At 55.1% G+C, this 19,727-nt stretch overlaps 1 protein-coding gene across 2 annotated transcripts; it reads right to left on the bottom strand.

Moving 5' to 3' along the window:
- Nucleotides 1-4,651: 4,651 nt before the first annotated feature.
- On the bottom strand, nt 4,652-15,798 carry TBX3 (T-box transcription factor 3). Of its 2 annotated transcripts, XM_075718825.1 has the most exons (8): nt 15,404-15,798; nt 13,251-13,543; nt 12,719-12,723; nt 11,861-12,007; nt 9,563-9,639; nt 8,082-8,239; nt 5,875-6,578; nt 4,652-5,098 (listed from the first exon to the last, which is right to left on the bottom strand). In XM_075718825.1, exons 1-8 carry the CDS (start codon nt 15,796-15,798, stop codon nt 4,652-4,654), a joined length of 2,226 nt encoding a protein of 741 aa, XP_075574940.1. The 2 variants fall into 2 exon arrangements, with proteins under 2 accessions (XP_075574940.1, XP_075574941.1); XM_075718826.1 differs by lacking the exon at nt 12,719-12,723 and having other exon boundaries at nt 13,276-13,543.
- Nucleotides 15,799-19,727: the final 3,929 nt, after the last annotated feature.

Genomic DNA, 19,727 nt, shown 5'->3' with positions numbered 1-19,727 from the left:
CCCGCCTCCCTCCGTCGGAGTGTTTGCAGAGGGCAGGAGCGTGTGTGCGTGCGAGGGGGCCGGGAGGCTGCCGGGGGTGGGGGGGTAGAGGGTCATAAATTTTCACTTGCAATCAATCAATAATTAACTAATAGCGGAGCGTGGGCCGAGCGGGCCGGCAGGACGGCGGCGGCGGGCGGCCGCACCGCCGGGCGCCGCGGGGGTGCCGGTGCCGGTGCCCGGGCCTCCCCCCCTCCCCGGGCCGCTGCGGCTCCGGTGCCCGCCCCGGGCCGGCGGTGCGGCCCCAGCCCCGCGCTCCTGCCCCGCTTTCCCAGAGACTTGGACTAGGGGCTAAAACTCCTGCCGATAAACCCCGCTCCGCTCCCAGCAAAGCCAGCGGCGAGCTCCGCCGCGCTGCCCAGCCGGGGGTCGAGGTGGGGGGCGGGTACCGGGTCGCCTCACCCCACCCCCCCCGAGCCGCCCTCCCGGTGGGTGCCGTGCCCCCCACCCCCCAAAGGGCCGTGGGTCCCCTCGGGGGCCGCTCCGCACTGCTCGGGCTGCCCGAGAGGTGGCGCCGGCGCCCCGCCGGACCCCCCCCCCCCCGCCGCCGGACACCCCCCACCCAGCGCCGGGCAGCCTGCATCAGCCATAAAACCATTGAGGATATCAAGACAGGCGCCAGGTGAGTAATAGACAGGATAATCCAGAGAGATTGCTCGCTGTTTACCTCCATCCACAAGCGCCACAAGAGTTACTCATTAACGTTACTATATACAAATAAGATACACAAGAGATAAAGCCATTTGCAAGTCAGAGTTACACCTGCGGTACACGGATTTCTTGCAAGGGCATGAAGAGAGGGAGGTCAGCATTAGGCCCATGGAAGTGGGGGGGGGGGGGGTGTTAAATCAATTAGCCTGCACCCTCAGCCTTAAAAAAAACCCAACCAATGCCCTCCGGTTTTGCGGCGCCCCGGGGCTGCCGGTGCCCCCCTGGCCTGCGGAGCGGCTACCGGACTCCTGGGCTGGCAGGAAAGCGAGGCGGGTGGGGGCCTGGGGGGTCTTTGCTTTCCTCTAAACATCAGCAACGAATTTCCTTGCCAGCTACGAAAATCTCCCTCCCACACAGACCGTAACCGCTCTCCGTCTGTAGGAGAGATTTGGGCGTCTGTAGGAGAGATTTGGGGGGACCAGCAGCTGGGGAAGCGAAAAAATAATAGAGGTTCCCCCCGTCATTCCTGAAGCCAAATAAATGAGCGCGAGGTGGCTGGAGGGGGCTGTAACACACGGGAAGGTGCCTCTGCGCTGCCTCTAAGGCCAGAGCTCAGAGCAGAGGAGAAAGTTGAACGGCGGAGGGAAGGATGGTTTTACAGCCCGCAGGGGCTGGCAGCGGCCGGCCCCGCCGCTCTGCTTCCCCCCCACCCCGGGGGTCGGGTACCCCCCCTGGAGCAGCCCCAGCTCCCACCCGCGCGGAGGATCCGGGTGGAAACCGGATTGCGGGGCTGCAGCCTGAAGGCTGGCTGCCTGCGGACGCTGCCTCCTTCTTGGGGTGTGGTGTTTTTTTAAATTTCTTTTGCCATGCCCGAGGCCACCTCTACCCCTAAAAGCCCCACCTCGCCCAGGCCAGCTCAGAGGAGCATCAGCTGAAGTGACATTTCCTTGGGCCATCCGGGGCGGGGGGGAAGAGGGAGAGAAAAAATGCTGCTCAGCCCAAACCTTTCCCCCGCTGCAAGCACCGTGGATTTAAAATACACACACACGCCCCAAGCTGAAATGGGAAGGGTCTCGTCCCCCCACGAAGGGGACCTGAGCACGGTTGGATGTGCATGGGGGGGGTGTCCCGATGGGGACTTGTTAAAAAATCGGGGGAAAAAAGCTTTATCGCCACTTTCACCCACTGGCCTTCTCTTTATCTCGACTGCGCAGGAGCCGGGGGCCACGGACAGAGGGGCAGGCAGAGTATAAAACAGGATACAGGCTGGAAGTACATCCTTATAATATTTATTACTGGCGGAGGATGAATCACTTTCCAATATACGGGCCACTAACTGTTGAAGGGAGGGGAAAAAAAAATCTCTTTAACAAGGAGGAATATATATGTTCTGCTAAAGGATGTGCTCATGGGCTGGCAAAGGTACAGGCGGGGGCTGCCAGCTCTCCTTAGTTCTCTTCTCAGTGACCTCCCAGGCCACTGGTCCAGCCTGCAGCCTCGATGCCTGTCCCCGTTTCAGCCATTTTCTAGCTTAATCTCAACATATCATCAGCCCAAGGGCGAGAAGGGGCGATTCCAAGGGAGGGGAGGGGGGAAAAAAAAAAAAAAAAAAAAAAAAAGCGCCAAAACCCACGTATTTCCAGGTGATAACTAACTGGAAAAGCCAATTTCTCTGCCCGGACGGGAGGGAAAACGAGCCCAGCAACACCATCAACTCTTGAGCACTTTACCTGGAAACTTTGGAGGAGGGCTCTGCATTAAAATTTAACCGATCTATTCTCTAATTCTTCAGTTTTGCGTTATTAATTTATGACAGATAAAAGCATAGCTGAGCCTTTCTCATTAACTTTTCAAACACCACTTAATATTCTTCCATTAAAAGAGGTGACTTAGTAGCCTCTGGATCGACTTTAAAAGCGAGAGGGATAAAGACGGAAAAGGTACATTAAACAGCTTGCTTAAAACTCGTACTTCCCCACCAACAATTCAAACCACACCATCCCGACTGGTTCGTACTAGCTCCTTCCAAGAGAAATATCTTAATATTGGGAAGGGGACGGGGGGTGGAGGACAAAGGCAGAGGAGGGATATATATCTTTCAACCCCTCCATCCTCCCAGGCACTTTCAGAGGGTTGGGGTGAAGGCATTTCACAGTACGCCCAACACATTTCAATAAAAATTTATTGAAACTTCAGTGACTTTTAAAAGGGGAAAAAAATTACAAGGAAAAAAAAAATCAAGAACTTCTCAACATTTATATAACACAAAATATACCTTCATATTTTTTTCTTTGAACCAGCTCTGAGCACCTGACTTTCAAGCCAAGAAAATATGCACTCACTCAAACAAAGACAACAATAAGCACAGTAGTAAAACTCCGTCGTGGGGTTGGTTTTTTGACATACCAAGGAAATGGGGAAAAAATAATACAAATTAAAGAAAATCCTAGAATCTTCATCTTTTTTCTCTCAAGCCACTGGAGAAGCCTGTTGTCGTGTAGTAACGGATATAATTATTTTGTTGTTGACATTTTATATGGAAAGTAGCACTTTGAACACTGAAGAAATGGAGGATTAAAAGCTACCGTGGCACATTGCTTTTTCTTTTTCTCTTTTTCATTTTTTTTTAAAGGTCTTTGATTAATTTTGTTTCTGCTTTGCCTTTTGCATTCGGCTCCTTTGCAAAAGGACGAGGTCAGGTTTTCTGGGGTGAACTCCGATTTAAAAAGTGAGCCCTCAGAAATGGGGGTATTTCTCCTCTGGGTCGGGGTGTATGTTTAGAGTTACAAACTTGAAATGAAAACGACTAAAAATAAAAACAGAAGGAAAAAAAAAGACAGCTGCAGTCGTATTTACAGAGATATGTACAATGTCAATAAATTAAAGTTTAATTTTGAGTATTCATATTCCACGTATTTACAAGAGTTATCAAATAATTACATAAATACTTTGTTTTAATAATAGTGTCCGCTCTTTTCTTCTTCTCAGTATGTTTAAACCTTGTTATTGCATATACAATTAAAGAAGGAAAGCTGTGATAAACCTACAGTCAAGCTACAGAGGTTTTTAGATAAAATAAATTCACTTTTTTTTTTCTTTCCAACTACACTTCTTATTGTTGTTGCTACAGGGAGGATGTTTAAGGTAGAAGGACAAGGGTCTTATTTTTGTTTTTATTATTATTATTATTAATCATTTTTTCCCTGGGATTTGAAACGAGCATTAAAAATAAACAACAAAAGCCCACCGAAATAAAAAAATACCCCACCCCCCCCAAAAAAGCAGACTACTATGGAACATGCAAAAAAAGCCACCGAATGGCTCTCAGACATCACGATAATATTTTAAACACACAGCTTCCCTTAATATTGACTAAGGGGGTTGTCGTTAACAACCCGCCCAGGAAACAACTGTTGAAGAACCGATATGCGAGTTTCTCACACACTTTTCTTTCGGAAAGAAAAAAAATCGCTTCTCTTACTTAATTGTTATTTATACGTTTGTTTGATTTTTTTTTGTTTTATTTTTGCTTTTAGGTCTTTTTTTCTTTTTTTTTTTTCTGGGTTTTTTGGGGTTTTTTTACACAGTTAAAAAAAAAAAAAAAGTAAGGAGGATGCCACAACCCCGCCGGTGACCCGGCCGGGCCAGCCCGCTCCCTGCGAGCAGCCTCCGACCCAGCTCTCCCACCTCGGTTCTGCTTCCCCATCCCCGACCCTCTCCCTACCCTCACCCCCCTGCTTCGCCAGATACCTTTTTGCTGATAAGCGCGCACACGACGCCGGGGGATTTTTATATTAAAAACAAAAAAAAATAGAAAAGGGAAGAATAAAACCCAAATAAAAGGCGGGGGGGGGGGGGGGGGGTGTGTTAAAAAAACAACTCGCGGGTGGAGGATGTGGTTTCTTTCAAACAAAGTGCACTGCGAGACTGATTTGAAATGAGCTCCCGGAGGCCGGGGGGGTTACGGGGAGCCGCTGCGGGATCTGTCCTGCTTGGGGTCGAGCCCACTGACCAGGCGCTGGATGTTTTGCAGTTCGCTGGTGGCGGCCTCCTTGTCTGCGCCCAGTTTGGGGGAGAGGGAGACGGAGCCGGAGGAGAGGGTGGACGAGCGGCTGGTGAGGTCCGAGGCGGAGTCCAGGGGCACGGAACCGGGGCTGGTGGTCAACCCCCCCGCCTTGCCCTCGCCGGAGCCGGCGGCCAGGCCGGGCAGGGCGGTGGTGAGGAGGCTGCTGCCGTCGGGCAGGGGCACGGGCAGCGGGTAGGGGCTGTAGCGGAGCCGCGGCCGCACGGCGTTGAGGAAGGGGTGCCGGTGCACCGAGCTGGAGGCGGCGCTGGAGGCGGCGGCCGCCGCCGCCATGTAGGTGTAGGGGTAAGGGAAGAGGCTTCCGAAGGGAGACATGGCCAGGCCCTGCGGGGGGAGAGGAGAGAGAAAGGGAGGGTTACCGGCCTGCACACCCCCCCGCCCCGCCGGGGGATGCTCCACGGCACCCCCACGCCAGCAACCCCCCTCCCACGCACACGCCAGTGGGAGAGCTGACGGCGGCCAAGCTGCTGCTGCTCAGGGGCGGGGATGAGGACCCGTCCTCCCAGTGCCGAGGCCAAAACCACCCGGACGCCCCGAGGCAGAACTTGCCAAGGCTCTGCCTTGCACGGTCGTGATCCAACGGGGACGAGATGAGATAAGGGCCGTGGTGTCTCTCCCCCACTCTCCTCCTCCGCGGGGAGATTTTCTTTCGCTGGGGCAAACGCTCTGTCCCCACAGGTACAGCCGCCACACCCCGCAGTGCAGCCCCGGCCACCCCCCCCCCGCCCCCCCGACGGCGGCCCGCACCGCGGAGCCGCGCGCTGGGACCGCCCCGGGGGAGCCGCCAAGCCCCCGGGCCGGGGGGCGGGCAGAGGCCTGGCCGCGGCACAGTGTCCCAGGGAGCACAGGAGCGGGGCGGGTGGAAGAGCTCCGGGAGTTCAAGTTGGGCCACCCCCCCGCGCCCGCCCTGGGGGTTTCCCACCTCCGACTTTCCCCCAAACGCGGTGCCTGCCCCTCCAGAGAGAGCGGGCCGGGGGGGGGACGGGGACCCGCAGCAGGGAGGCTAAAGGGGTGCCCCGCTGCCCCCCCCCCCCCCCCCCCGCTTCCCCCGGGACGGAGCCCCCCTGCTCCAGAGGGGCAGCCGGGGCGGGATGCGGTACCTGAGAAGCCAGGACGTGCTGCTGCAGATGGAAAGGCAAAGCAGCCGCCGATGCTCCTGAGAGTCCCTGGGCCGCCGCCGTGGCCATGACCGTGTTGTCTAGTCCCGAGACACCGGCGGATGACCCGGAGACTGTGGCGAGCAGCGGACCCATACCCGCGGCCATGCCGGAGAAGGCCCCCCCCATGGCGAACTGCCCGGGGTGCAGCAGCAGCGGGTGCCCGTTCCCCAGGGGGTTGAAGAACTGCTGGCCGGCCAGGGCAGGGGGGAAGCCGAGGTTTTGCAAGTGTCCCTGGCTCAGGTGGGCCGTGCTGTCGGTCTGGACCGTGAGGGGGGTGAAGGGCTCTTTACCCAGCAGCCGGTTCTCATCTACTTTGGGGCCATCCCTGAGGGGGCTTTTCAGTTCCTCGCCACTCAGGCTTCCCCCCCGGGTGCTGGAAGAGATAGTAGCCGGGCTGTGCCGGGAGTCCGGAGGGGCTTTCTCCGTCCTCTCTCGGCTCCGGCTCCCCGCCGAGTCACCGGGAAAGAAGTGGCTTTTGGAGGGGCTGCCGCCCTTCTCCCGGGGGTCGTCTCCCACGGCCGCGGCGGAGCTGGCCGGCGCTGGGGTGGTGGCGGTGGTCGTGCTGATTTTGCCCGACTCGTTAGCTTCTAGCAAGGGGTCGTCTTTGCTGTCTGCATCGCTGTCTCCCTCGCTGGGGCAGAGATCTGCAAGACAAAGGGAGCCCGGGGCTGGGATCCGGCCCTGCACGTCCCTAAACCCCCGTCGGGCTGGGAGAGGGGACTGAGAGGCTTCCCGGTCGGCCAGAGATTTAAATGTAAATACTTCCTTTTTTATTACTATACAAATACATACACCCCCCGGGCTCCCACCGCCCGCCCCATTCAAGCCAACCCGAGTTTTACACAGCGCAGCGAAACCGGCTGCGAAACCGAGCGGCGGCCCGGAGGAGCGAACCGCAGCCGGGCGGGCCCGGGGCCAGCGGCTCCGCTCCGCCGGGGCTGCCCGGGGCGGCGGCGAGCCCCCGGGGACCCCCCCCGGCCGCGGCAGAGGCAGCGGGGCGGCAGGGACAGCAGCGTCCTGCCGGCGGGGTTGGAGGGCCTTGGGGATGTGGCTCCTCAGAACTTTTCCAAAGTTTTCAGCCCTTTCAATGGGCAAACTTTGAAAACACGCACACAGCGCACACGCACGCACACACATACACACGCCTCCATCACCCCCTGGACCCCCCTCCTCCCCCTCCTCCTCCCCACTCCCCAAACGCATGCACGGCTTCGCTGGATTCCTCTGCACTTCATCTCCTAATTTCAGCGCCCCAGGTGCGAAGCTCTGGTTTGCTTTTCGGGTCCCCTCCCAGCTCCCCTCCCCTCAGCTCGGCAGGACTTTAAACAAACGAGTAAAGCAACAACAAAAAAGAGGTTGTTTCCTCCTCCCCCTGCACCCCCCGCCCCTGGATGGATTAATACATGTGAGAGAGCTGCAGACAGCTCCCAACCCCTCACGGAGAGAAATCGAGGGTGACTTTTCTATAACAAAGTTCGGGACTGTATCCAGGGGAAAGATCCTTCCTCTAATAACAGATTCAGAGAGGAATATTAATGGAGTGACTCCAGTTTTGAACTTTTGCCCCGTGGTCTGTCTTTGCTCCCTTGACTCGGAGCTGGCTCCTTTCTGAACCAAGGAGGGGAGGAATGAACATGCAGTGGGAGGAGAGGGAGGCCTGGGGGAGAGGGAGAAGGAAAGAAAGTACGAGGGGAACAGTGAGAAGGGCAGAGAAGGAGAAAGAGAGAGAAAAAGAAGGGGAGAGGGAAAGAAAAAGAAAGGAAAAGAAAGGAAGCAATAAGAGTGAGAGAAAGGAAAGAAGGAAAGAAGGAAAGAAGGAAAGAAGGAAAGAAGGAAAGAAGGAAAGAAGGAAAGAAGGAAAGAAGGAAAGAAGGAAAGAAGGAAAGAAGGAAAGAAGGAAAGAAAAAGATAAAAAGAACACGAAGGACAGCAAGGGAGAGGAAGAGAAAAGAGATAAAGAAGAGAAAGAAGTGAGAGGAAAGAGAGAGGAGAGAAGAGAGCAGAGAGAGAAAACAGCAAAAAGAAGGAAAGATAAAGGAAGGAAGAAAGTCTGCTGCCAGAGGGCAGCGGTTCGGGCTGGGATCCATCCCCCCGCAGAGCAGGCACCCCTGGGGGGCCGGGGGGGGGCTGGGGGCCGCAGCTCTCACCTTTGAGGCTGGAGGTGCCGACGGCGGGCACAGCGGGGCAGGAGGACTGGGCGAAGCACTTGAAGGCCGTCTGCTCGTTGGACGACTCGTCTGAGGTGGGGTTTTCCTTCTTCTGCCTCTCGTCGTACACCCGCATGGACTGCAGGGTCAGCTGCTTCCTGCGGGCACACGCACCCGCTGGGCGAGCGGACCCCGGCACCCCCCCGGGACCCCCACCCCCGGATCCCCCATCCCTTCGCCAGCCCCTTCTTGAGTTCCTATTTGGGGCAGGGGAATTAAGGGCCAAGGTCCCCTCGCGGGGCGGGGGGGGGAGAACGCGTTTCTCGCAGGCAGGACTTGGCTGCTAATGAGAGGAGATTTCTTGGAAGCGGTGAGCAGCTCCTCAGCAAGGGCAGATATTAAAGACAAGGGGCGGAGGGGAGAGGGAAGCATTCCCTGGAGATTAGCTTTTAAAAGGCGAGGATGTTCCAGAGATATGAGCCATCTTAATGGTTGCTAAGATTGCTAGGAAGTGGTTATTTTGTTAGGCACTTTATGTAATCTTTTCACCAACAATTAACCCGGAGTAAAAATCTATTTATATTTAGAGAGAAATTAGAAATCATTTCCGTCCTGTGGCTCCAGCGTTGGCTTTATTTTCACACTGACGGACAAGAGGAGCTGGCGTGTGTGTGTGTGTGCTGGGCTCAGTGCTGAACAGGGAGAAAGGCCTCTTGTTTTACATGACATCCCCCCTCCCCCCTTTTTTTTTTTTTGTTAAAAAAAGAGGAACAGACAGATTTATTCATTATCTAAACCTGAGTGCAAATGGCTAAAATATCCTGTCTGCTGTAACAAAACAAAACAAAGACATATTCCCCATCAAAGGAAAAAAATCACCCATTTCTCTATTTTTTCCAATATTAAAAATAAAAATCTTGAGTCCCATTAAAACAAGTTCTGTCTGTCTGTCTACCTGGGGCACAAACTGTATCCTGCTGCTTTTGGGAAAAAAAAAAAAATCTTCTATCATTAATTACTTCCATATTCACGAGACACCTCTGTCAAAACAGTTTATTTATATGTTTCTCCTCCACACTTTAGTCTTTTTGATACAGTCCCCAGGAAAATGCCAGAGGAGATTGAGCCAGCAATCAGCTCTGCCCTCACTCCTCCCTCTTTCCCAGTCCAAATATAAACTATAGTGTAATATTCCTCTCAAAATTTTAAGGGAAACTTCTTTCTCCGGTGATACTTGCTTAACACACCAACATCCCTTTGGCCAGCCATCCCCTGCGATGTAAAAAATGAACATGGAAAGCAGGAAAGAATTCCCATGCAATCAGTTTGGCGTTATTAATGACAAGATCCTTATGAATTTTGGCGGGGGGAAGTGTGGTTTGGAGGCAAAGCGAGGTGATTTTGACCTCTGCTCATGTTCTGAGCTTTACACACGAAAACCAAACAAGGCGCCTATATATATATAATCTATCCAGACTCACCTTTTTTCCCTCCTTCCATTCCCAGTGTCCCGAAAACCTTTGGCAAAGGGGTTGTTGTCAATTTTTAATTGAGTGATCTATAAGATGGAGAAAAAACAACAACAACAACAACAACAAAAAAACCCAACAAACAGGCAAGGGGTTGGGGCAGAAATAAGGAGATTTTGTATTAAAAAACAACAGCAAAAACCCCCTCTCCCCAGTTCCCCCAATGCCGGCAGGACCCTGGCAGGAACAGGAGAGCGCAGGGGCAAAGGTCCCTGGTTTTGGGGTGAATTTCCGTGTTTTCCCAAGCCAGCTTGGAGGCAGCTCGCACCCAATCCCCCGGCCGGGCTGGCCGGTGACCCAGGCTGTGGTGGCAATGAAAGAGCCCCGTGTTGCTGCCACCGCATCGGAATTAATTTAGCCGTGCAATGCGATCCATGCAAGTTATGCCTGTGCTTAAAACTCTTTAAATGCCATAATTAAACCGCAAAGGAATCATACCCACCCCCTTGCTATAATAAAATACTTTATATAATCGCATTATGCTCCGCGTGTGAGTGTGTGTTGGGGCACTGGGGGTGCCAGGAGCGAGCTGGAGGTTTTTTTGGGGGGGTGTAAGTTTCTTGGTGAATGGGGGTTTCCTCGGGATTCAGGTTATCGCTAGAAATGGCTGTTTCTTCCCGAGTTTGGAGGGATGGGGGGGTGCAGGGCACCCCGCAACTGCCCGTGCCTGCGCTCCCGATGCGCGGAGGCGGATTCAAAGCCCGGCCGGGGGCTGCCCTCGCTGTAACGGGATACGGGCGGCGGGGACGGGGATGCCGCCTGCCCGCCGCCCCGCTCCCGGTCCCGGTCCTGGACCGGGCTGGAAGAGCCACAACCCTCCAATCTAAGAGGAGAGCAGGACCCCGAAGAGCAAACCCCTGCCTGCGGCTGAGTGCGGGGCAGGACCGCCCCGGCTCCGACTTGCCCCCCCTCGCCCCCCGCCGCACACGCGGGATCAGGAAAGAGCAGGAAAGCCCACTGCTAAAAACCAGCAGGACTTTTAATCCAGGTGATCCCGGCCGTGCCTTCTGACCTGCCGGCGAGGCGGCTCCCGCAGCGCCGGAGCCGAGGGCTCCCCGCCGCTCCCGCACGCCGCTTTCCAGGCGATTTCATGGCAATCAGACAAATATGCTCATTTCTGTCCTTCAACCAAGCCGGCCCCAGCTGATAGACCGGGGCGAACGGCCCTGCTGATAAGTCCCAAAGCAAAGTCTACTCTCTGTACACACGTTTTCTTTCCGTTTCCTTGCAAGCGCCCGGCCGCAGAAAGAGAGGAAAATAGCCCGAGCCCGGAGGGAGAAGTGGCTTTTTGGAAACCGAGGGCAGAAGGGTGCAGACCTCCTCTCTTCACCCCTGAATTTTTAATAGTGAAGGATGTGAGGGGGCAGAGAGAGGCACGGGGAAGCTGCAGCGAGCGGGCGCTGCACATCCAGACCCTCTGTGCTCAACGCACACGCACGCAAAGTTATAAATTATAGACAGAAAAAAAATCAAAGCCCATTTTTTGGCTCCTTCGCTTCCTTCCACTTGACTTAATTATCGTAAATTTGCCATTTGCCACTCTCCCAGATATACCACCTTCGTCGCAAGCGACAATAAACCAGCAGAAATCCAAACGCAGCGTCTGCAGCGCTGCAAAACTTTCTCACACTGGCTCTTTCAGACCTTCCAGCTAAATTCAAGCGAGATACCCCTCTCTGATCAGAGCATATTTCTGCACCACAAAAAATAATAAAACACTGCAGGATGAAAAAAAAAATCATAATATAATAATAATAGGAACCAGACGTGCGCTCCAGCCTTATTGCCAATTGCTGTTAAAGGAGCAAAAACAGCACAAAGGCCAGGAAGAATTACAAAATCTCCAGCCCCGCTGCTCTCCCCCCTCTGTCTTTCGACACACGGAGCCGATTCTTTTTTTTTTTTTTTTTTTTTTCTGATGCGTCTTAGATTAAATCCACACTGAAAGCGGCGATCCCCACCCCATCCTACCCCTTTCCCCATACCGGGGAGCAAAAAAAAAACCCTAACCAGCACCCCCCCACACACCTCCCTTTTAATTGCCTTCCCCGAGGTCGGTATTAGGAGAGTGCCCGACCCCCTCCCCCCGGCGCCTTCCCGAAGTTGGATCAAGGAGTTTTGGGGGCAAAGACGAGGGGGGGGGAGAGAGAGGAGCGGGATGGGCTTCGTGATTTTTAAGGGAACAATGCAGACTAAAAGCTCTCTTAAAAGCCAAAACACGTAAAACAAATCCTTTCTTAATCTCCTTACCTTATCATTCTGGTATGCGGTCACTGCGATGAATTCAGTCTCCGGGAAAACGTACGTCCTGAACGTGCTATAGGGAAGCTTGAGAATATCGTTTGCTCGGACGATGTGGAACCGGGGCTGGTACTTGTGCATGGAGTTTAAAATGGTCTGGGGGGGGCAGCGGCCGGCAGCAGAGAGGGCAGAGAGGGGGAAAGAAGACGGTCAGCTGGAGCAGCACCCCCGCCTCGCACTTCCCCCAGCCATCGGCACTTTCTCCTCCTAATTTGCCTTCCCTCTCCTTCCTCCCCTCACTCCTCCTCCCCGCTGAGCACACTCCAAACACACACACACTCCTTGCAGCATCCAACAAAAAGCACTGACAGCTCCAGCTCGCCGGGGTTAGGCTCTCCGCCGGACCTCTCGGAGGGCAGGGGGTAAAATCCCAGCAGACCTCTCCTAGGAGAGGGGGAGAAGCTGTTTGGGCTCCGGCCGCAGTGTCTTTTGAGTTCAACGTGAAAAAAAATTAAAATCAAGTAAAGAAGCAGCAGCAGCAGCTACAATAACACCACCACCACGAGAGCCTTGGCTAGGTCTAATTGCTTGCCCCAATCCACTTAAGGCCTTCTGCGAAAGGCAAAAATGTATCGTCTAATCAAATCACAGCCAGCAAATGCAATGTTCGGCACATTAGAGATCCCCCGACCGCGGCACCACCAGCAACCCCCGGCTCCGAGGCGGAGGCTTTCCCAGGAATAGAAAGAAATGGCAAGGATCGTCAGAGCACTTATCAGCAGGTTTGTTTGATTTCACTCTTAGGGTAAGTTTTTATCTCTGCACACCCAGTAAATGTAAAGGAGTGGATAGACATGAATGGGCAACTTGACCTCTGATTTTGGTCCCTGTTTATTTTCACTCCGGCTTGCTTTACATTATCCAGATTAATATATATTTAAATGTTTGCGTACTTAGGCCTTTAAGCCCTTTATACACATATGTATATCGTTTTCCTACGCTTAAGAAGTGTGATCGCCTTTATTTAAAAAAAAATAGAGAGATATATAAAGTCACCACAGCTCTGAGAAATATCGAGTTGCGCTATAGTGGAAATATATCTCTGAAGTTAATGCTGAATGGCACGGAGAGGTTACAGAATAAACTCGAGGGTTTAATCCTGACCTCAGCAACAAAAAAAAAAAATCAAGGAGTATTATAAACCGGACAGATGCATGTCCTCCGTGTTCGTGGAAGGGGGTATTTAGTCCTCCTGTTCCCCGCATTTCTCCCGCCCGCGGGAGCTGCCAGCCGGGGCTGCGGGCACGGCTCCGGCCGAGCAGCCGCTGCTCTCCCGGGCGGATCCCCCCCGCCGGGACCCACCGCTCCGGACAGGCAGCGAGGGAGGGAAGGGGGAGACAAAGGAAGGTGTAAAAGGCACTCACAAATCCGTGCTTGTCAGAGATGTTGTTAGTGAGCTTCAGTTTGTGAAAGGTGACGACTTTGGACATCCATTGTTCACCGGTGGCCGGGCTGTCCGGGTGGATGTACATTCTCTTTGGCATTTCAGGGTCAGCTTTGCCGGCTACCATCCACCGGGAATTATGGAATTTGTACCTACAATCATCAGCCGCCACAATATCCATCAATAAAATGTACTTGGCCTTTTTATCCAGTCCAGTGCATCTCACTTTAAATGGAGGAAACATTCTCCTATGGGCAGAGGGTGGGGGGGGAGGGGGATATAAAGAAAAGACAAGACGAAAATAAAATAAAATTAATTACAGCATTTAAATAAGCTTCTGAATCTCGGTAGCGTGTCCACCAAGCAATCGCTTCAGCTCTCAGAAGCAGAAAAGTCGCGTGTGTCCCCCCAGCAAAAGGACTTCCCCCCGCCCCCAGCGAAAAGGTTTCTCAAACGCTTAAAAGTTTCAGGAGAAAATGGTCCCTGGGATGCGAGGCGGAGGGGAGAGGTACGTGTTCCCTAGAAATCAGCAGGCGCCTACCCTCTGCCATTCCTAAACAGCAAAGCCTCGGTTGCGGCGCTCAGATCTCTATTTCCTTTTTGCCTGCTAGACAAAGAAATGGGAACAGATCGCACCCCGATAAAATAAATATTCTGCATTATTATAATCCAGTCCACCGATGAAGAGCGGAGAGGGGAGCTTTTCACTTTGCAGAGGAGGAGGAAAAAAACCCACAGTGAGGGCAGGGTGGCTGCCGTGGCTTTCCCAGCGCTACAGCCTCCCGGTGATAACCCATTCGTGCAGAGGGCTCTCTGCAAACCCCGCTCCCCTCCGCTCCTAAGCCCAGCTCGAAACTGCAACAGGATACCACAAATTTGCTGTTTATTATATCGAGCGGTTGGCATTCAGCAATCTCAACTTAAAAGGAAACACATGACTTTGCAACATGTAAGAGCGCTTAATACTCGCCGAGGCTTTCGCGCAAAAACTTTTGACCACAATTAACAGAGAAAACTTCGGGAAAGCAGTAAAATGGGCAAGGGGATTTTTTTTTTTTTTCCCTCCTTGCTGCTCTTAGTTGGTTTTGTTTTTTTTTTTTCCCCCTGAGCCTCTAGCCTGCAACTGGTGCTCTGCAAGTATGTGAAGCTCCAGCAAGGCAGCTGAAGGCCATCTAAGAAGACGTTTCAGGAGTGGCTTCCTCGAGTAATTCTCCTGGCAAATTACATGCGAATTGTTTGGGAGGTTTGTAAGAGAGTTCCTTAGAAAAACGCCCGGGTGCGAAGGGGGTTTTCTCCCTACGTGTCATCACAGCAATAGGTAGAGTTGGAAAAGAGCACAGACGTCAACGAGCAGCGAATACAGAGAGGGATTTCAGATGAGTAAACCTATAAAAAGCAGAAATGCCGAGCGTGGATGCGCCGTGTATGTTCATTCATTCCCACGTGAAGGTTACATAAATACAGGGACAGGCAGCGCGGAGCTGCACAACCTTCCCTGCCGCTACAGCAGCGGCTGCAGGACCACTGGGTATTTTTGTCAGCTTTTTGTGCATTTCCAGATATAATTAGTCAGCACAAAATGCACGCCTAGATCCCAGTAGAGAGACAGGCACAAGCGAAGCAACTGATAAACTGAGCCTATCTGCCCTCCTGCAGCTCCTGCCTCACCAGCAGCGATATGCCACTCCAAATATTTTTTTTCTTTTATTCCCCCTTCTCTTTCTTAAGGAAGAAAAACTACGTGTAGCAAGGCTGAAATCAGGTCAGCTCCTGTTCCAACCCCAAATTATTTTCTTTCTGCTACCAGTCTTCTCCAGACAGTATTAAGCTACTGAACCATGAAGGGACCCTCTCGCCCCCTGCACACGCACACGCTGAGCAGGGCCGGTTCGTGGTTCAGTGGTCGAGCCTTTCCCTGCAGCGTGGTGCCCGGGAAGGGCTCGGATCTTCAGCCGCCTAAAACTTTCTATAATTCCAGGTGAAAGGAGCTTTATGGAGGGATTTGTCGGCGAAAGAGCCTTGCTCTAAAACAGCCAGGTGAGGTGCAGAAGCTGAGGGGTGGGGGAAAGGGAGGGAAAAAAGGGCACGAACCCCCGACCCAGACCTACCTTCCCGATTTGGTAATCACCATCTCCGTGCCTCTTTTATGGAATTGCTCCCAAAGCTCTTTGGCTTCCAGATGCACTTTCGGGTCATCTTCCACCTCTTCTTCTGGCTCCAGAGTTTTTAAAGGCCTCAGATGGGCTGCTGCCTGGTGACCCAGGGAAGAAAAGGGGATACCAGTCTCTGCAGCCCCCACTAACTGATCCATGATGGGTTTAGCCAGAGCCCCGGGAAGGGAGAGGGCGGCTGCCCCGTTGGGAGGCAAAGCCAGAGCCGGGAAGAAGGGAGGCTGATGTCCCAACACAGCACTCATGGCAAAGTCCGGTGCCCGGTGAGGTAAAAAAGGATGATAAGCCATGCTTGTCCCAGGGATTACTGGATCTCTCATCGGTATATTCATCCACTCCACTCCTCGGTCTTCCTACTGCTGGAGTAGTCCCGGAGTGGTTTCTAACAGCACATCATGAAGAAGAAAAATTAAGATAATAACAATAACAGCAATAAAGCACCAAAAAATAGGGTGGGGGGAAACAAGCTCTAGACAGCACAGTACATGGGGGAGAGGCAGAACTTCTACAGCCTACAACTTCCCGAGCCGGGGCACATCCCCAGCCCTCGGGACAGCGGATTAACAAGATTGTTCATTATTAGTCTTGCTTTTTTTGTGTTCGGTCTCTGCAGGTTTTGGGGTTGTTGGTTTGTTTTTTTTTTCCTGAGTGGAAGTCCTTGTGCTGGAAAAGAAACGCCGAAGAAGGGAAAAAAAAAAAAAAATCCACCGGGTTCGCTGTCTGCTCCTGTTGCCGCAGAAGGGCTGGACAAGCCGAGATCCTTTTTTTTCTTCTTCTTCTTTTTTCTCTTAGTCTCAATCCCCCTTCTCTTCTTTCGTGGTGGAGGGTGACGGCTCGAAGCTGGGTTTTCTTTTTGGGTGGCTGGCTCTCCCCCCCCCCTCCCCCCCACCCCTCCACCTTTCCTCCGTACGGTCAGGCTGCAGAGCAGAGGCTGGGAAGGGAGGGAAAGCAGAAAGAAGCAAACAAACCCACCCCCCCTCGCCGACCGAGGAAGGCTCCTGAGCAACGTTCAGCAGCAAAAACTTGTAGGGAAATCTCGTTTCCGCCTCGCCTTCCCCCCTCTCCAAGCAGGAGCTGGTCAGGGTGCCCTGATTTCCATCAGGATCTCTTCTTTCTTTCACCCTCCTCCTTTTCTTTTTTATTTTTTTCTCCTCTCTTTCTCTTTCACTCTGCTTTAAAAAAAAAATAAATAAAATCTGGAAGAATTGCACTCTTGTCTCCTCTCCAGCAGCGCTCCAGCAAAGGAGAGAGGGAGAAAGAGAGAGGGAAAGAGAAAGGAAGAGAAAAAGGGGGGGAGAAAGAGAGGAAAAGAGAGAGAGAGGGAGAAGGAGCCTCTCAGCTCTGAGAATTCCCTGTGAGTCTGTGCTCTGCGTGCACCAGATTGTATGGATGTGTTGTGGGTTACAAGGGAGCTGGAGCCTCCTTGATTGGCTCTTTGACGCTTTCGGACCAATTGTGTGGCTCCATAGGCGTGGTTTTGACAGGTCGAGTGGAAGGGGGACAGAGCCGAGTTATAAAAAGAAGGTGTCGGAAACTGTAACGCTGCAGCAAAGCATCACTAGTACTCCGGGCCGTGTGAATATGTCAACATGATCAGAGGGGAGGGAGCAGGCAGCGCCGGGGAGGGCGGCCGGCAGCACCCGCCTCTAGGGGGGGTGCTCGGGGCCGCCTCGCCCCCCGGCCCCGGCCCCGGCCCCGGCCGCGGCCCCGGGCCCGGCGAGATGGCAGGCCGGGCATTTCCAGTGCGCTCTCCTCCGGCTGCCTGCCCCGGTAGGAGCTTCCAAGGCAGCGGCTGCTGGCAGCGCTGGAGAGGCGGCGAGGGCGCGCCGGGAGCGGGGAGGGTTCCACGCGTGGTGGTGGCGGTGGGGGTCCGGCTCTGGGTGCCCCCCCGCCCCCCCGCCCTCCGCATCGCACCCCAGCCGGGCCGGGCACGGCGAGCTCTGTCCCGGCAGCCGCCTCCCGACCCGCAGCGGGGGGGACACCGGGGTGTCGTGTCCTTCCCCCCCACCCCCCCCCCCCAGGGCTCCGGACCCACCTCGGGCGGCCGCCCATCCCCGCCGCGTCCCGGCTGCCGCCGGTCCCCGCAGCCGCCGGGGCTGGTGTCACCCCACCTCCCGCTGTCCCCCTCCGTTCTCCTCCACCCCCCGGGAAAGTTGCTTTCTTTAAACGAGACAGGACCTCCAGGCCGGGGGCCGGGCGCTTTCCTCTGCCCCGCAAACCTGGGGGCGAGCCCCGGGGGGTGGGAGCCGGCCCGGGGGCGGCTCTGCGGGTCTCCCCCGGCTCGGGGCTCGGCTCGGCTGCCCCGGCGGCCGCGGCCGCCGGTATTATTGTTGTCGTGGGCGGCTGGAGGCTGCGGCGAGGCGGGCAGGGGCCGCCGCTCGGCTCAGCCCGGGCCCGGCGGCTGCAAACCGCGCCGGGGCGGGGGGGGGGGGGGGGGCGGGGCGCGGCTGGAAAACGGGATTTTTTTAATGTATTAGTCTTTTTTCTTTCTTTGGCGCTGAGGATTAAGGCCACTTGGCTGGCACCGGCGCCGAGAGGGTTACGCTCCCACACCCCTCCTCTTCCATGAGGTGCGCGGGGAGGAGACGGGAAGTGCGGCTTTCCCTGCGCCCGGGCCGGGGCAGCGCCGGGGCGGGGGGGGGGCGGGGGGGGCCATCCCCGGGTGCCCCCGTGCCCGGGCTCGCATGGAACCAGCTACCCCCCGAGGAAGGCATCACGCGTGGGCCTGCGCCGGCCCCATGGAGAGGGAAGAGCCGGGCAGGATCCGCCTGGGAAGTTTCTGGGGAGACATGTTCCTCGGGGAGTGACAGTGCAGGGCAGAAAGACGGGGCTTCGTGTGCGTGCGTGTCGTGGGAGCCGTGGGCATGCAGGGCACGGGGCGCCCACGCGTGTGGCAGGCGGAATAGCCCAGTGCTGGGAGGTGCGGAATCATACCCCCCCCCCGGGGGGGGGGTGTCTGGGGGATCTCCCGACACCCCCCCATCCTGCTTTAAAGAAGGGAAGATAATCCTCCGGGAGCGGAGCGGGGGAGCGCGGGGGCTCGGCGCTGGCTGCGCGCAGATGGGAGCGGAACCTCTAAAGTGATTAGCTCTTCTAACATTGCATTTTTGACGCACATGGTTAAGAGCGCTTGGCGCCAGCTTGGTGAAGTCCCTGTAGTAACCAGCGTCTAGGATCGCTTTGCATTCACCAAAATATCTCCCCTTTGGTCGGGGGTGGGGGTGGATGGAGAAAAAAGGAGGAGGGAGGAAAGGAAGCGGGAGTAATACGTTCAAAGAGGATGGGGGGGGACGGACGGGGGGTGTGTGGAAGGACGGGGCTGGCGGGGGGGAGTCTGATGTGTTTCACGAAGCCAGGAGCTTGGCTGCCCGCGCAGCGCTCGGCTAGGCTGTGCAGCTAGCTATCAGCGACGGGAGCGAGTCTTTCCAACCTCTGCTCGGAGCCGGCTCTCGGGCTCCTGTCTCCAGCCGCTGCCGCGGTGGGAACCCCTAAACCCTACACCTTGCCTTTAACAGAGCCCACAACAAACGCCCGGCAAGTTTGCCACAATTTGCCCCAGTCGGGCCGCCGCTCTCTCGCGGCGACCGGGAGGTGCCCGCGGGCTCCCGCAGGACAAGCGCAGCCGCTCCCAGCCCCGCCGCGCCGCGACCCCCGCGCCCGCCCCGCCGGTGCGCGCCCTCGGCGCCGCGGCAGAGGCCGGAGTCGCTGCCGTCCTCCGCGCCGGCCCCGCACCTTGCACCGCGGCCGGCACCCACCCGCGCAGCGGCCCGCGGAGGAAAATAAAATGTTTGCCGCTTATGATTTCTAATTCCAGCGTCTGGCTAATGGCGTGCAAACTTCCGCCAGTTCCGAGTGACCTCCCCGACGAAGCCCCCTGGAGACTCGTATTATGAAGGGAGGCTGCACTAATCTAAGATCAAAAGCGGGAAGGTGCGAACAGTCTTTGTCTCCCTTCGGCCGCCTCATTCCCCCTTCTGTGTGTGATAAATCTACCCTGGCGCCGACTGCGCGCTGGATGATTAATTTGCAAGCAAACAAAAGGGACCTGATGGCCAGCCATCTTAGTTAAATATTGGCCAGTGCTTCCAGCTACTTGTTAGCCGCCTCTTTGCCAGAAATAAATAAATAAGCGAGGCGCAGAAATAAATAAATAAGGAGGCCCGCAGAAATGAATGGCAAAGAGAAGGCGTGGAAGGGGGGGATAAGGCAAAAAGAAGAAAAGAAAGGATCAGAGCGGCCGATGGCGAAGGGCCGGGAGCGG

Source organism: Pelecanus crispus, chromosome 11 (assembly GCF_030463565.1).
Source record: "Pelecanus crispus isolate bPelCri1 chromosome 11, bPelCri1.pri, whole genome shotgun sequence".
Lineage (NCBI taxonomy): Eukaryota > Metazoa > Chordata > Aves > Pelecaniformes > Pelecanidae > Pelecanus > Pelecanus crispus.
This window is presented reverse-complemented; position numbering and strand designations above follow the sequence as displayed.

Excerpts from the sequence above, each read along its gene's own strand:
- TBX3 (XM_075718825.1), bottom strand. The coding sequence starts at position 15,798 with ATGAATATACCGATGAGAGATCCAGTAATCCCTGGGACAAGCATGGCT. Across the intron at positions 13,544-15,403 it reads GTGATTACCAAATCGGGAAG|GAGAATGTTTCCTCCATTTA; the intron begins GTAGGTCTGGGT and ends CTCTGCCCATAG. Across the intron at positions 5,099-5,874 it reads AGCACGTCCTGGCTTCTCAG|GGCCTGGCCATGTCTCCCTT; the intron begins GTACCGCATCCC and ends CTCCCCCCGCAG.